The 15979-nt window shown below is 41.2% G+C and overlaps 1 protein-coding gene across 1 annotated transcript in view; it reads left to right on the forward strand.

Annotated features, from left to right (window-relative positions):
- SND1 (staphylococcal nuclease and tudor domain containing 1) overlaps positions 1 to 15979 on the forward strand; it is a 957459-nt gene that overhangs the window by 64538 nt on the left and 876942 nt on the right. The window contains exons 7-9 of the mRNA XM_073619298.1: positions 4802 to 4960; positions 8462 to 8568; positions 14240 to 14330. Coding sequence (XP_073475399.1) covers positions 4802 to 4960; positions 8462 to 8568; positions 14240 to 14330 — 357 coding nt within the window. The remainder of the gene's footprint in view (positions 1 to 4801; positions 4961 to 8461; positions 8569 to 14239; positions 14331 to 15979) is intronic.

Raw genomic sequence — 15979 nt, forward strand, 5'->3', positions numbered from 1 at the left:
GAGAGGGAAAAAGAGGGAGGAGGGTGAATAACCTGGAAGGTTCTCTGGGGGGATAGGAGGAATCCCACTCCACCTCCCTTGCGTCCATTAGGCCTAGGGGAGTGAGTCCAGTGAAGGCCACCCTGGGAGAGGGAAGCAAGAGAAGGGGTGTCATATTTGTGGAGCCAGGTTTCGGGCGTTCCAGAGGGCGCAGGAGAGAGGGAGGCTGGTGTTGGGAAGAAGAGGAATGGAGACTAAATTGTGTAGATTGCGACTACTGCCAGAGGATGTAGGGTGATGGGTGTGTTGGGTACAGTTAAATAAGGGAGGCCCAGGGTTTGGGGAAATATCTCCAGCGATTATTTACATGTTTAAAACAGTTTTTTTTTTTTTTTTGGCTAGAAAATTACTTAGAACCCATAAACATTATATTGTTTTCTTTCTAACACGCTAGAGAATAATATGGCAGTCATTGCAATACTTTTTTTCACACCGTATTTGCGCAGCGGTCTTACAAGCGTGCTTTTTTTGGAAAAAATTCACTTTTTTGAATAAAAAAATAACAGTAAAGATAGCCCAATTTTTTTTTTTATTTCGTGAAAGATAATACGCTGAGTAAATTGATACCCAACATGTCATGCTTCAAAATTGCGCCCGCTCGTGGAATAGCGTCAAACTTTTACCCTCAAATCTCCATAGGCGACGTTTAAAAAATTCTACAGGTTGCATGTTTTGTTAGAGGAGGTCTAGGGCTAGAATTATTGCTCTCGCTCTAACGATTGCGGCGATACCTCACATGTGGTTTGACCAGTTTTCATATGCAGGCGCTACTCATGTATGCGTTCGATTCTGCGCACGAGCTCGTCGGGACGGGGGTTTTTTTAAAAAAAATTTTAAATTTTTATTTTACATGATTTTATTTATTTTTACACTGTTCTAAAAAAAGTCACTTTTATAACTATTACAAGGAATGTAAACATCCCTTGTAATAGAAAAAAGCATGACAGGACCTCTTAAATATGAGATCTGGGTTCAAAAAGACCTCAGATCTTATTTACACTAAAATGCAATAAAAATTCATTAAAAAAAAATTACAAAAATGTGCCTTTTAAGACGTATGGGCGGAAGCGACGTTTTGACGTCGCTTCCGCCCAGCAGTGTGATGGAGTCGAGTGGGCGCCATCTTAGCCTCACTCATCTCCAGGCACAGCTGGCAGACAGACGCGATCGCCTCTGCCGCTACCGACTGCTCCGGTAAGCGGCGGAGGGCACCGTATTGCGGCGGGAGGGGGGCCCTCTCCCGCCACCAAGTAGTGATCTCGCGGCGAATCCGCCACAGAGACCACTTTTATCTGAAAGCCTACTGCCGCACAAACTGCTGCCATACCAGCGATATCTGCCGCCGAAGTTTGGACGTACATCGGCGTGCGGTGGTCGGCTAGTGGTTAAAGTTGTGTTTTTTAAAAAAAAAAAAACTACTGCACCCAGAGGCGCCTCTCCACTTGTTTTTTTTTTTTTTTTTTAAAGCCTTGCCTCACATTTTGCCTGGTTGCTAATTGGGAGGTTTACCCCATGTACACAAATGTGCTTCCTAGCTCTGCCTTGCTACTGGATTGTTCTGTAGGTGTGCAAAGTGTGCTCTAATGCTTCCCTGAAATTCCTTGACGCTCTTGAGTCTGCAGACACTGATATAATTTCTGATTCAGAATCTCAACGGTTGGGAGAGGCTGTTCTTGGGTCACACCTTCTTCTTCTGTGGGCTCTGATTTTGAAAGGATTGTTTCAATCCAGATCAAGGCATTCACCCTGCATTTGAGCAGGAGTTCCCACACAGGTCAAAATTTAGCTGAACCCTGCTGAACCGGACAAATTTTGATCCATCTACACTCGCCTTAATGCTACCCTCTTCCTAGACTGATAATGCTGCTGTCCAAAGGTAGCTCCATTGCTCCTTCATCCAGTGTGGAGACACCCTAAGTTCAGGAAATGTTACTGGCCAGATCATCAGGTGGAAATAAAGGGGGAGGGGGAGAAAAATGCAGCCACCATATTCTAAGGTTTGGTCTGCAGATTTGTGGATTGTCCAATTTTCCCTTGGATCTGTTAAGCAAAAAATCCTCCTCCAGTATTTCTAGACCATTTTATCTGTTTCATTCTGGGTGGTATGTTATGGTTACTTTTGGTTGCTTATCTCACAGCTTTTGCTAGAGACTTGGTGTCAGTTTAAGCATTTCCTGGCTTGACCATCAGGCCAATCCTCTGCTTATTCCCATTGTCAGTTTTATTGTCCTGTTGGGAAAGTTACCTTGTTTGGATTCAGGCTTTAGTCCTGGTTGTTTCATAAAGCCCCTGGTTCTGTATTAGGTCTGTAGTGGCTGTTGCCCACCCCTCAGACTGGTTTGGTATTTCTGGACTGTTTCAGAATTCAAGTATTTTACTTTGAAAATTTTTTTTGGATGTCTGAGGGGAGGGGCAGTTCTATCCCTCTGTTTTTATTGGCCTTATCTACTGCTTGCGCACAAAGCTAAGGCAAACCTGTTAAGAGGTGGGGCTGACACCATCTTGTATGCATCAGCATGTAATCTTTTTCAGAATTCCTGTGTCCCTCAATGGACTTTAAAAAATGTTATGGGGATTGCACAAATTCTATGAAATGGCTTGGTTTGCCTAACGAGCCTTTTTCTAGGGATCAATTCGTTTCAGCAAAATTCTAAGATTTCGTCTGAGTGTCAAAATCTGAAATATTGACAGCGTGATCTGAAAATCAGATTATTTTTTTTTTTCCCTGTAAATGCAGATTGTCATGTCTCTAAAGAATTTTGGTATTAATGAATGGTGCACCCGAATCCTTGGACATGGATTCAGATATACAAGCTAGTCACAAGTTTGGAGATTGCGGATTCTCATTTCATCATTAGTATAGGAATTGCGGCGGCATAGGCTTATAACCAAACAAAAATCAGTGTTCAAGAAGTGGAATCATATACTATTTATTTATATGTGTGTGTGTATATAGATATATCTGTCTCATTCGCTAGAGTCCTTCACCACCTTTATCCCTCAAGTGAAAGTGACAGGTTACCAAAATTCATTGACCCCCCCCCCCCCCCTCATAGAGTGAGTCTTACGTTTTTCAAATAATCCAGGACCAAGGTCAACTCTGTAAGGATTTGTCTTTTCAGCTGTAGTCCACCTTCTCCAACTCCACTCAATTAGTGTAGTAACTCAAATTTTAATGGATGCAAATGTATAAACTACTCCAAATTATACATGGCTCTCAACTCATGTGCTTAGGCTGGTGGAGAACACTCAAAAAATTGACCCTTTTGCCATGTGAAGGTCAACGCATCATATAAGTGTCACAAACCCTTCCAGTTCTTACAAATATGCAGATGGGATTCTCACCAGATGACTGACCAACTATCAGATGCAGGTCAGAATTTTTTTGCACGAACATTATTCAGTCAGGTGCGCCTTAATATTTCATGTCATAGTATCTGTGATATGTCCTCCTCAAAATTGGCATGCATGACACCCGAACACACATGTGCAAATTGGACAAATGGCTTACCAGAAATATTGATCAAGTAGTAGGCCACTCAGAATTATGCTTTTCATGTCCCTTGTGTTAAAGAACCCTCACGCCACTCCTTCATGTCCCAGATAGATATCCAGAAAGTGTGAATATTTCTAATATTCAGAGTTATCAAAATGCATTCAGAGCTTCTCTTCCTGTGTCCTACTTACTACTTGCAATCAAGAAGGGAACAGGAAGAGGAGATCTGAAAGCAGTGACTTTGTCATATTACTCCTTGGATTTGCTATTGCACATCAATGGACTTTGTTGGATGTTGAAAGTTTTTTCGGTATGTTTAGTCTGATTTCACTTTTTTAGCGCTGGCTTTTGGTTGAAGTTCAAACACCAGGTGTTCAGCAGCTGAGGATTTTGTATAAGGGAAGATTAGCTCAGGGCTGGAGTATTTGTTGTGGTATTTTAGGCTTGTCTTGGACATGCTTCAGTTTATTTTTTTTCAAATTTTAAGATTGTAATATATTAAAAATGCTTCAAATAATGGAAAATTTCTAGACAGTCTAGTAGTGTCAAGTCTAAATCTGATATTTTTTTTTTTTTTTTGGTCTTGGAACCAAAACTTCCGTTGTATGTTTTCATAGTGACAGCCTTCACTTCTGTTTTGGAAACATGGCTGTTTTAAATCATTCCTTAAAGTCCCCTTTATCAATAGTAGTGGATTACAAACTTTTCTTTTGCAAAACAGTTGATTCCCAAATACAAAAGACCAATTGTGCAAAAGCCTTTAGAAATTGTGTTCTGAAATTGTAATGTATATTTCCCTAATTGACCGGTAAAGCTGGTCTGAGTAAAAAACATTCATTTTAATGCACATATGCTCTTTATCTTTAACTGTGTGCTTAGATTAGGTTATAGTTAAAGTGGATAGATTTATTGGATAGTGCAAGGAAGATTTTTTTTTTTTTTTTCTTGGGTTAATTGTAAGGCCTCACCCTGTTATTTCTCTTTACATCCTGCAAGGCTAGGAAGTGGTGGGAAGTGTCCTCACTAAGCACACCTACAAAAACACATTTTAGTCTGGGCCTAAAACGTTTGAGACTAATATTGCAGTTTGTGCCTTCCTGGCCTGGTGACTGAACCCCACATTTTGTGTTCAGGTTTTACCTGGACAAAGTGAGGAACTGTCAGACAGACCTTATTCTATTCAAAACTGAAAAAGTTGCTGTATTTTATTCAACAGTTTCCCTTTGTATTAGTGTGTCATTTTTAAACACCAAATTTTCTTTTTAGTGTCCAACTTTTAAGCGGGAGTCTGATGGTACAGAGAGTCCTGAACCTTTTGCTGCTGAAGCTAAATTCTTTACAGAATCACGTTTGCTGCAGAGAGATGTGCAGATTATCTTGGAGAGCAGCCACAACCAGAATATTCTCGGCACCATTCTGCATCCTGTACGTATTGTAATTAACTAAGATTTAGGCATGGCTTAAAGTGGTGTTCTGTCTGAAATTATACTTTTTAAATAAAAATACCCCTATAATACACAAGCTTAATGTATTCTAGTAAAGTTAGTCTGTAAACTAAGATCTGTTTTGTTAGTTTATAGCAGTAGTTTGTTATTTTATAAACTTACGGCAGGCCGTGGCCATCTTAAGTGTGGGCATCTGAAGCCAGACTGTATTTCTTCTGGATGTCATCCTTGCAGATCTCGCACAGTGCAGCACAAGCAGTGTAATAGGTTTCAGGTCAGGTTTCCATAGCAACGGCAGTGTCAGAGGAAGTTGCCGCCCCTTCCCAGAAGGCATTGCAAACAGAAAATGATGTGATAGGCCACGGCCAGGGAGGAGGAAGTGAAAAATGAATACAGCAGATATACAGTAGGTGCTGAGAAAAAAAAATTAAAAATATCCAATTCATTTACAGTGCAGTTTAGTGATGGATGCTGAAGAGTTGTAAAAGTGGGTGGAATTCCACTTTAATGATGGCTGAAGTTTGATTGAAATAGTTGTAAAAGCTTGATTTTTTTTTTTTCTAAAATAACGTGTTACCTGCTCTGTTCAGTGGTATTGCACAGAACAGCCTTGAACCTCCTCTTCTGGGGCCCTCACAGGCAGTGTCTGCCCCCCATAGCAAGCAGCTGTGCTGGCTCACTCCCAAGCTGTGCTGTGTGCATCCATAGACACACGCTGCATGGTTCAGCCTTGCTCCTTCCTCCCTCAATCTGATGGACAGCAGCAAGAGCCAATGGCCCTCACTTTTGCCTTTATGTCCCGTGAGGAGAGGAACAGAGACCAGTGCTGCTGCAGAGGGGCGCAGCTCTGGATCATAAAAGGACTCTGGGAGGTACAGTGTGTGTCGAAAATAATCACCCCCTCCTTTAAAATCATTGTTGCTTTGCAGCCTGAAATGAAAACTTTTTTTTTTTTTTTTTTTTTTTTTTTTAATATCCAGCTGTATTTACTCAGTGCAACTTACACCATGTCAGGTGCGAAAAAAACACTCCCTTGTGTCAGTATTTTGTTGAACCACCCTTTGCATTAATTACAGCCTTTAGTCTGTTGGGATATGGCTCTACCAACTTTGCACATCTGGATTGTTTGCCCACTCTTTGCAGGAGTGCTCAAGTTTAGTTAAATTTGATGGTGACCGTTTGTGGACTGCAGTCTTCAAGTCATTCCACACATTAATGGATTTTGAGTCTGGGCTATGATGAGGCTATGCAAGGTCATTCACCTTTTTCTCCAACCACTGTGTGGTCATTTTTGCTGTGTGCTTTGGGTCATTGCCATGTTGGAAGGTGGACCTTCCCTTTGACAACTTTCTGGCAGAGGGCAGCAGATTTTCCTAAATTTTATGGTATTTTGTCTCATCCATTTTTCTTCTATCCTGACAAGTCCCTGATGCAGAGAAATACCCCCATAACAGGATATAACCACCTCCATGCTTTACTGTAGGAATCGTGTTATTTGGATGGTGCCCTGCATTGGATTTCCACCAGACATTGTTTGCTGTTGAGGTCAAATTTTAGTCTGACAACACTTTTTTTCCATATGGCCTTAGAATCTTCAAGGTGAGTGTTTGGCAAAGCTCAGTTATGACTGCTTGTGGCCTTTCTTGAGGAGTGACTTTTTTCTTGCAACCCTCTTATACGAGCCACATTTGTTGAGAATTTGTGATATTATAATGTAGATATTTGCCAGCACACCGAGGATCTTCAATTATGTCCAAACTTGTTTTTTTATTGAAGAGTGATCACATCAGTGTCGTGCAACATTTTGGAGCCACGTGGGTCCCTTCATCAGGCACCTTCATCTTTGCATGCCTGATGAAAGGGTCCTGTGTAGCTCCGAAACGTTGCACTACACTGTGATGTAATCTCTCTCCAACAAAAACATTTGGACATAATTGAAGATCCTTGGTGTACTGGCAAATATCTAAACATACCATGTATGTTTCAGTATCCAGCTGGCAGTCATTACAGGGATGTGTGCGGAAAGAGCTCATTCCAGGCATGTGTGCAATGGGAATATGAACTGTTTGTGATATTATTGTCACATGCACACAATGAACACTTTGTCATAAATTCCTGCAACTGCTTCAGAGTTGCTGTAGGCCTCTTGGTAGCCTCTCTGACCAGTTTCCTTCTAGCTCTTTCATCCAGTTTGGAATGATGCCCTGATACAGGGAGGGTGTGTTGTACCAAATACCTTTCACTTCCTAATAGACTTCACTGTGCTTCTAGGACAGGGGTAGGCAACCACGGCACTCCAGCTGTGGTGAAACTCAAAATCCCATCATGCCTCTAGGAGTCATGCCTGTGATTGTCAGGGTCTTGCAGTGTCTCATGGGACTTGTAGTTTCAAAACAGCTGGAGGGCCGAGGTTGCCTACCCCTGTTCTAGGAATTGATAAAGCCTTTGAAATTTTTTATATCCATCTCCTGACTTGTGCCTACCCACAACTTTTTCCTGGCGATCTTTTGGCAGTGCCTTGCCACCCATAGTTGATTGTCCCTGGTAGTGCAACTGAAGCAAATGCTCCAGGAAAGCTTTTCATGCTGAGTTAATCAAAATGACCACAGCTGATCAGTTAAAAATCAAATGGCTTTGTGTCATTAAGGTGATTAGCTAGACCTGATTAAGTTTACAAGTCCTTTTTTTAGGAGGGGGGTGATCCTTTTTTCCCCACTCAGTGATTTTGTTTTTGAATTTATTTTTTATGACATGGGGTTATATCTTTCACCTGAATGTTATAAATTGCACTGAGTAAATACAACCGGATAAATCAAACTGTCTTAATTTTAGGCTACAAAGCAAGGGGGGTGATTTTTTTTTTTTATATATACCCACTGTATATAGGGGGTAAAGTGGTGATAGTTCTACTGGAACCCTTTTACCTTAAAGTGGTTGTAAACCTCAAACCTGGAATATGAACAAAGCGTGTCCCTCTATATAGTGTGTACTTGCCTCAATTAAGAACACCAAGTGTCATTTCTGTCTGCTGCTTTGTTTCTTTATCAGTGTCAATCACTTCTGACAAGTTTTCCTGTAACCAGAACAAAGGTGACAGGGGAAGAACCTCTAACAGCCCCAACTCTGTGTGCTGTCCCATTACCCCCAATCTGCTCTCAGAGCTCTCCTCACTGAGCTCTGCAGTGTGTAACTTCAGCTCTCCACCTCTTTTTCCTGAAAGCTCAGACAAGCTTTATAAATTCTGGACTTTGAAAGTGTGAAGAGAAGACTTCAGATAAACGGTTACAACTTATGTAAGATTTTTATCTGTGTATCACTTGAGGATATTCACTTCATTGGGTATATACATGTTTAACTATATTGTAGGGAATGCATGACAGTGAAAAAAAAAAGCTGTGCCTTTTAGAGCCGCTTTACTACCCATGTACTGTGATCATCCTAGTTCAGTGCTTCATTTTAAATTGTAATGTTTTCATTTTAGAATGGAAATATCACAGAACTGCTTTTAAAGGAAGGTTTTGCCCGCTGTGTGGACTGGTCTATAGCTGTGTATACACAGGGATCTGAGAAGCTTCGGGCTGCAGAACGGTAAGTCCATGAGCTGCATAATGGAGTTAAGCTCTAGGTATTCAGTGGGTCGGAATATATTTAGAACCTTTTGTATTGTCAGTCTTTACAGTGCCAGTAGACCACAGTGTAACCACAAAAGCTGTAATCCTGGTTTACTGAGCTGATTTTTGGTGTTAGGTTAAATAAGCAGCAGAGGGGAGGGGTAGGTGGTCTGTCAGCTCTGAGTGTCAAATCGAGCCATAAACCTGTTGGATATATATTGAGACGTTCAGGAGATGTCACGCACCTCCTTGGACTTCAGTGTGCCTGCACTTTTTTTTTTTTTTTGAAATGTGATTGAACTCCTGAAATTCAGCTTTAAAATTCCAGTAAAATATCAATGGGGCTTCCCTGCAGTTAGGGGTCACGTATTTGCCTCCGAGGACATAAAAAAACAGCTTTACTTGCTTTTTAGTCCTCGCTCCCCCTGCTTATACCATCAGTCCCCTGAAGCTGCTTATTTTTGCCATTCCCTTAGAGGTACTAAAGCTTTTTAGATGCCCCTGCTAGTCCCAGACTCCTTTTGGGAGACTTGGAGTTCCCTGATAATGTTAGGCCCTGTTACATGGGCCGAATATGGCCCAAAATCAGCCGGTACGATAAACTGGCCCACATTCACCCCACGCATTAATATCTTTGTCCGTCAGAAGCCAACCTCATTGGCTTTTGTTGAACAAGCATGCTGGAAAACCAGCCGCCGATGGCTATGACAGCTGGCGGGGGTCTGCGGGAGGGGGGCCCCCCTTGTTGGAACACAATAGCACAGTGGCGAGGTCACTGTACTAACATCGCATAGTTAGTACAGCAATCTCCTTCAGCCCACTGGGTTGAACAAAATACTTGCGTGTGTGCCAGGCATTGCACATCTAGACATATCACAGCCCTACACCTGGTTGAGTGTAGAAATGGGCTGTTCCCACTGTAGATCTAGCCGTTTCCGGTCTTACTAAAGCCCTAAATGATTCCTGTGGAGGGTGTTGTGTTGAAGGATCTTATAGATCAATGTTTGGAATTTCTTTTCAAAATCTTTCTCTGGCAGGCCCCGCATTGTAACCTGCAAAGGCTGTAAAGCTAGTCTGTCAAACATTGGTTAATGTGCTAGTCAAGCGAAGGGATCTGGATAGCCTTGCTGTAGAGCATTTTCATGCCAAGAATCCTAAGCTAGTTGAATGGCTTTTCAGATTACTTTTAGCTGTTGTGTTTGGCTGTGGAACAGATGTGCAAAAAGCATTTGACAAATGTCTTCAGAGCTACCTTGGACACTCCCGGGGGGGGGGGGGGGATTGATGTCAACCTCAAAGCCATAGTCACACAGCTGAATCCTTTTTTTTTTTTTTAGTAGTAACAGCTACTGTTGCAATTGGAAAACCTGCTTCCTTTTGGATTGAGGAAGTTTTCGTCCTAGAAAATATTGTGGGATCAATCCAGACCTTTTTACGATTCGACCTGGATCAGTATTTGTCTGAGACTCGAATCTTATTGTAATCTTCCAGAGGTCGCTATCTTCCTGTTCGTGAAGACCTTTCCTACAGGACGTCTCGTGTGCCTCCCCCTGTACACTTACCAGCCACAGGTGGAATTTGAATCTGGTTCTCAGTACTTCAAAATTGCCTTTTGACCACCTTATCAGGGATATTTCCCCTTCCACACACAAGGTTGTGTTCCTTGTCATCACCATGGCAAGTTGTGTTTAAACTGGCAGTTTGGGCCTATCTGGTCTGACGCAAGGACAAAGTGATGCCTAGAGCCTCTTCCTTGGAGGGTTTTGGCTTTCATCTGCATTTGAACCAGTATATCAAAGAATTTCCCTTCATGGTATGGGCTTCTCTCCACAATTTCTCAGTGACTCACAGATCATTGTTCAAACTCAAGGTGCACTCTACAAGAACAGGGTGTGATTCTTTGGCTTTTCAACAATGATTTCCTAGCTCTTTCAAGGCTGCAGCCTGGTCTTCTGTTCAGTTTCTCTACATTTTTTTCAGGTGTACAGGGCTCATTTGATGCCAGCTTGGGCATAGTGTCCTTTAGGCAGCTCTTTCAGCCACAAGCTTACTCAAGTTGTGTTTTTTTTTTTTTTTTCCTTTTTGCTGTGTATACTTGTGTTGCTGTTGCACACCCCTCAGTTGGATTGCATTTGTACTTCCTGATAGTCTTTGAATCCTGTGCCCTTCAATGAAGACCAATGAGGAAGATTTGTGTTTTTGTACTTGCTGTAAAATCCTGGGAGTTCAGAGACACAAGTCTTATCCCTGTTTATGGTCTTGCCCTCAGTACTGCAAAACTGAGGCACAACTACAATTGCTATCATGCAAATGGAGTTGTAGCCATCAAAGGGAATTATCTGGGTGTGACGGATGAAAATCTGATGCCTGAGTCATAAAGCCAGAGGGAACTGGGAACTACTTTGGTTAAGTGGATGTTACAAGACCAATACCAGGGAAGAAACAGCATAGGGCCACTGGTCTTAAAAAGAAAAAAGGGGCACTTAACCCCCAATGATGCAGTGATTTCAGTGGCTGCAATAGTTGATTAAAGTGTTTCTATGGTCAGATTTAAAATCTTATATCTGAGCAATGTCCTTATAAAGATACTTTAGAATTCTCTCCAGAGCTTTTGAGTAACTGCTTGAGTTTTATGAGATGTGTCCATTTGTGATTGGAATGTAGTACTATACAATGTTAAATGTATTAGCTGAGAGCAGAAAATGCTCTTCCTTTGGTAATCTGAGTTGACTTTTCTGTTGAAAAAAGCTTTACGATTAGTTGCTTGTAATCAAGGCATTTATACAGCTCTAACTGAACTATATCACATTGTGATTTTATTATAGCATACTTAACTTGATAGTAGCTAAAGAAAAATGATACTAAAATGTAGAAACAGATGTTTGCTTTCAGGGTAATTGAGTTTGCTTTTAGGTAAAACTGCAGAGGTCTGTTCCAGAGTCTTGTGATTTGTGACCCATAAGGTAATGCAGATTTCAAGTCAGTTTTTAGTAGAGTCTGTCATTTTGAAATTGCTATAGGTAGTTTGAGGGGGGAATACGTTCTGCTGCAAAACAGTTTGATGTAACAAGCTAAACTCATGCAGCAAAGGGTTCTCTAAATTATGTAAATATTGAAGTGGTTGTGAGGGCATGAAGGTAAAAACCTAAATGCAGCCAAAATATATGTAAAACAATGTACGGCATGTTTTATGAATGGGATGCTTTTAAATGTCATGAGGCATTCAAAATGCCTCTTAATTGCCACAATGCCAAGCATCATGATGGCAACTTAACTGCTGTATCTTGTAGTCAATTGTGCGCAATGCGAAAAGAATCTTATTCTTCACACGCCATGATTTTAAGTACAAGTAGTAGCATACAGGGGGTGTTTACAGTAGGGGAGTGTCTGTAAGGTCAAACTCTATATTGCATCATTTCCAGCTAAAGAAGGAAAAAGTTGGTTTCCGCAGGGCAGTTTTTGAAACAATGGCACAATTTGAAATTGAACACAATTTTTCATTTTCGTTTGACAGCTTGTGTTTTCCCACTCATGTATGGCCTGCCTTAGTGTATTGCAAATAAGAGTGCTAATAATTTCACAAAAGGCTTTGTCTTTTGTCAGCTGTTGTCAGGGAGTCATGTTGCAGCACATTTTTGCCCATAGACATGCACTCCAAAAAGTGTCGTACATGACCATATAGATGTAAATTCCAACACTTGTATTTACATGTGCACAGGCATATTTAAAATGACAGTTTTGAAAAATATTTCTGTATGTGTACATACAGACACAACATTGTCTGTGTACATGGCTGGGCAAAAAACATTCTGCAATGCTATTACTGCCACATCTACAGCCAAAACTTAACGCTGTACACCCATGTCTTAAATATGGGCATACTCTGGCTTACAGGCTGCTATGTTCAGGTGATTGGAAACTTTAAAAACATTTCGACATGTTCATTCGACACAGCTTGGAATCTCACCTCAGCGCTTTGTGCAACACTTGTAGTTAGCTAAAGGGTGTTATACAGGTCCAAGGCTGTGGTCCCCTCCAATGGTTTCCAGACACTAAAGACCCCTCTGAGGTATAATCAAAGTGATGGGCAAAACCTGGACTTAAGAGATCATCAATGTGGGAAGGTAACACAGGTTGGTCCTTATATCAGACCGTCACTGTTGCCAATATCTCCACCAATTGCAGTACTTATTAGCGTCTCCTGAATAGTATTCAGTTTTATGATTAAAATCCGGAAAACCAGGAATGTTTGACTTAACCATAATGTTTAGACATTTAATAAAGAATTCCACCATTTGGCGCTTACACTCAGGTGGATGACCATGTGTTATCATTCCACAGGTCCCACTATTATCACTAAGTTCTGCCCAGAGCCTTTAAAAGGTATTTCCTCCCACCCTTTTGCCACAAGGTTTTAGTTACAGGACAGCCAACACATGGGTTGCTGTGTATCCTTTCTGGACATGTTTACCCCATTTTCGCACCCTACTTTGTGAGTACGTCACAGGGTAATACCCTAACTTTAACCCCTTACCACCTGCGCTACAGCTGAAAGACTGCTACTAAACAAAAACCCAGTGGTTAAAAACCACTAAAAGCTATTTGTTAAAAAAAAAAAAAAAATTCATATGGCTATAGTGTTGCATGATTGCGCAGTTGTCAGTGTGGCAACGCTGTAAATTGGCCTGGGCAGTAAGGGGTTTAAAGTTCCCAGTAGGCAAGTGGTTAATGAAGACCTTGTCCCACCTTCCTTGTGCCCTGCTCTCAAGCATTCCATGGAAATTGCACTCCATTGTTTTGATGTAGTAAGGTCTGCCTATCTGAAAGCCACAGCTTCTACGCTAACCTTTGTCCTGCCAACAAAGTCTCAAAAGCACACCCTGCTTCAAAATCCACTGTTGCCTGGTGCATAAAACTTATTGTGAAAGTCTGCACGCTAAGTTATCTTTAGTACCCTTACCTACTCCACCAGATCGTGGCAATTTCCTGGGCAATCTGCCATTCCAAGCATCTGTTACTCTTTTGTAAGGATGCTACCTGGTCTTCAGTTCAGTCTAAGTTCTACTAGGTGGACTTCAAGGTCTCTGGATGCAGCTTGCTGCAAGGTTTTCTGCGACTATTAGGTCTTTGACCCTTTCCTGTTTTGTTGGGCCAATATAGTTCTCTTTGGTTTGTTGCCCATCTGTCTGATTCATTGCTAGTGAACATCACAGGGTCTGTGAATATCCAGCCTGTGTTAAGTACTTAAAGTAATTTTGACCTGCATTTTTTTTTTTTTGTATGTTGTAATACAGCACAAGGGCTCCTTTTCCCTCTGTTTCTGTTACTCTACATTGCTTGCTTAAAAGGTCTGAGGTAGAGTTGGGGGTACGCCCAAGTAGGGCTTATCCAAAAGCTTTGCCACTGTCCAATCACCTGAAGGTAGCATGCTATAACCCATGGTCTATGATGATCCAGCAGGTCTTGCATTGATCTGCAAGATAAAGAATTTACAGGCAAGTCGTTCTGTTTTTCCAGAGAAAGTTGGTCGTGTTTTTATTTTTTTACATGTTTACTTGATGGATTAATGTACTCTAGGTTGAAAATGGAGAACAAAACATACTGTAGACAGTAACTATTTTTTTTTTCTTTTTTTACTTTGCCAATAGTTATGCCAAAGAACGCAAGGCACGGATTTGGAGAGATTATGTTGCACCCACGGCCAACCTGGATCAAAAAGACAAGCAATTTGTTGCTAAGGTAACTGACCATTAAAATTATGATGCCTAAAAATGTAAGGGTCAGTTCATCTGAAACTTGTTTCCAGTTGTGTGCTTTAGTAGTTCTTTCTATTACTATTCCAGCCTGCTTTCATATACTGCAATGGAACCTGGTAAGGTTGCGAGAGGGAGTTTTTGATCATTCTAGATGTTCCTCTGAAGTGGAGAGGCGGGCTTCTCCTAAATTGTGAGATATGGGCAACTGTATATATCTGGTAGTAAAGCAGCTGGTACTGCTGCCTTAACACTACTCCACTTGCGTAGCACAAGCTACTACAGTATATAACCACTTAAACAGGATCCAGTACATTCTGGCATGCATATTTGATCCATGCAGCCTAGAGAAAATTTAAAGTGCCAGGTAGCATGGATTGCTCCTTTTTTAAACCAATGTGCCATATTTTTCATGTAGTAGAGTACACCCTCTAAACAGACACAAATCTGCTGAACACCAAGGGAGATCTGTACAGTTTTACTTACATGTGGTGTATTGCAAATTAGAAAAGCAAATACTTGTCTTGGTGAGCAAAATGAAATCTTACGTCATCTTACAAATGGTTTATAAAGGTTGTATAGGGGCAAGTTTATCATAACTGTAGAGGTCATAGCTATCCTATGGGGATGTTTTATGCAGTGAGTGCAGAGATTCACTTTTGCATGCATGACCATACCGATTTCTTAAGTCTATATAGCTTGCCACAAACTTCTACTAACAAGCTTAAAGCTCTACTCCAGCCAAAATGTTTTTTTTTAATTTGAATACAGTTGAGGTTAACATACAGTTCAATGAATAATAAATCAGTGAACATATTGCATTATCAAAATACTCGATGGTATAAAACAAGGCAGAGATTGCAAATATCCTATCCAATGGTAACTTGAGTAATCTATCGTACAATTGCCATGGGGTAATAGGGTCTCCCCCTTTTCCTTTTTTCCTAAGAATAATATCTGAAGAATATAGACAGGAAGAAAATAGAGGACAGAATACAGAGGGAGGGGCAGGGAAGCAGGTACGCGGACGACCATGGTTTAGGACCATAACAGCAGCTTATTGGTGATCTATGATCCTAGAAGGGTTTTCCCCTCAGAATAAAAATGTTCCAAAGGCTCCAGGTCTTTGTGTATTTCTCACGGTTCTGTGCGGCGAGAACCAGATCCTCCATCCTATTGATATCCTCCACTTTCTGTAGCCAACTCACAGTGGTTGGTGGGCATTGCTGTTTCCAGTAAAGAAGTATACAGGACTTAGCGGCATTTAAGTGCCGTACTATAGATTTTTTTTTTTTTGTAGGCCTTAGCAGGGATTCTCGAGAGATGTAGCAAAAAGAATGCATCGTCTGGAATCTTATATTCTGTGAATTTCTGTATTATGCAGTGGACCTCTCCCCAGAAACTCCCCAGTTTCGGGCAGGACCAAAAGATGTGAAGCAATGACCCCCTGTCCCCCCTACAGTGCCAGCAATGGTCCGAAGTGGTGGAGTAGCACTTGTGTAGTCTAGAGGGTGTGAGGTACCATCTAGTCAATATTTTTAAATTTGTTTCTTGAATTTTGGTGCATATTTAAAGGCAAAGCTGATGTACTGTTTTTGTGTCAGAGAATTTGCGGTTGAGGTCTGTCTCCCATCT

This window comes from Aquarana catesbeiana, linkage group LG03, assembly GCF_042186555.1.
Source record: "Aquarana catesbeiana isolate 2022-GZ linkage group LG03, ASM4218655v1, whole genome shotgun sequence".
NCBI lineage: Eukaryota > Metazoa > Chordata > Amphibia > Anura > Ranidae > Aquarana > Aquarana catesbeiana.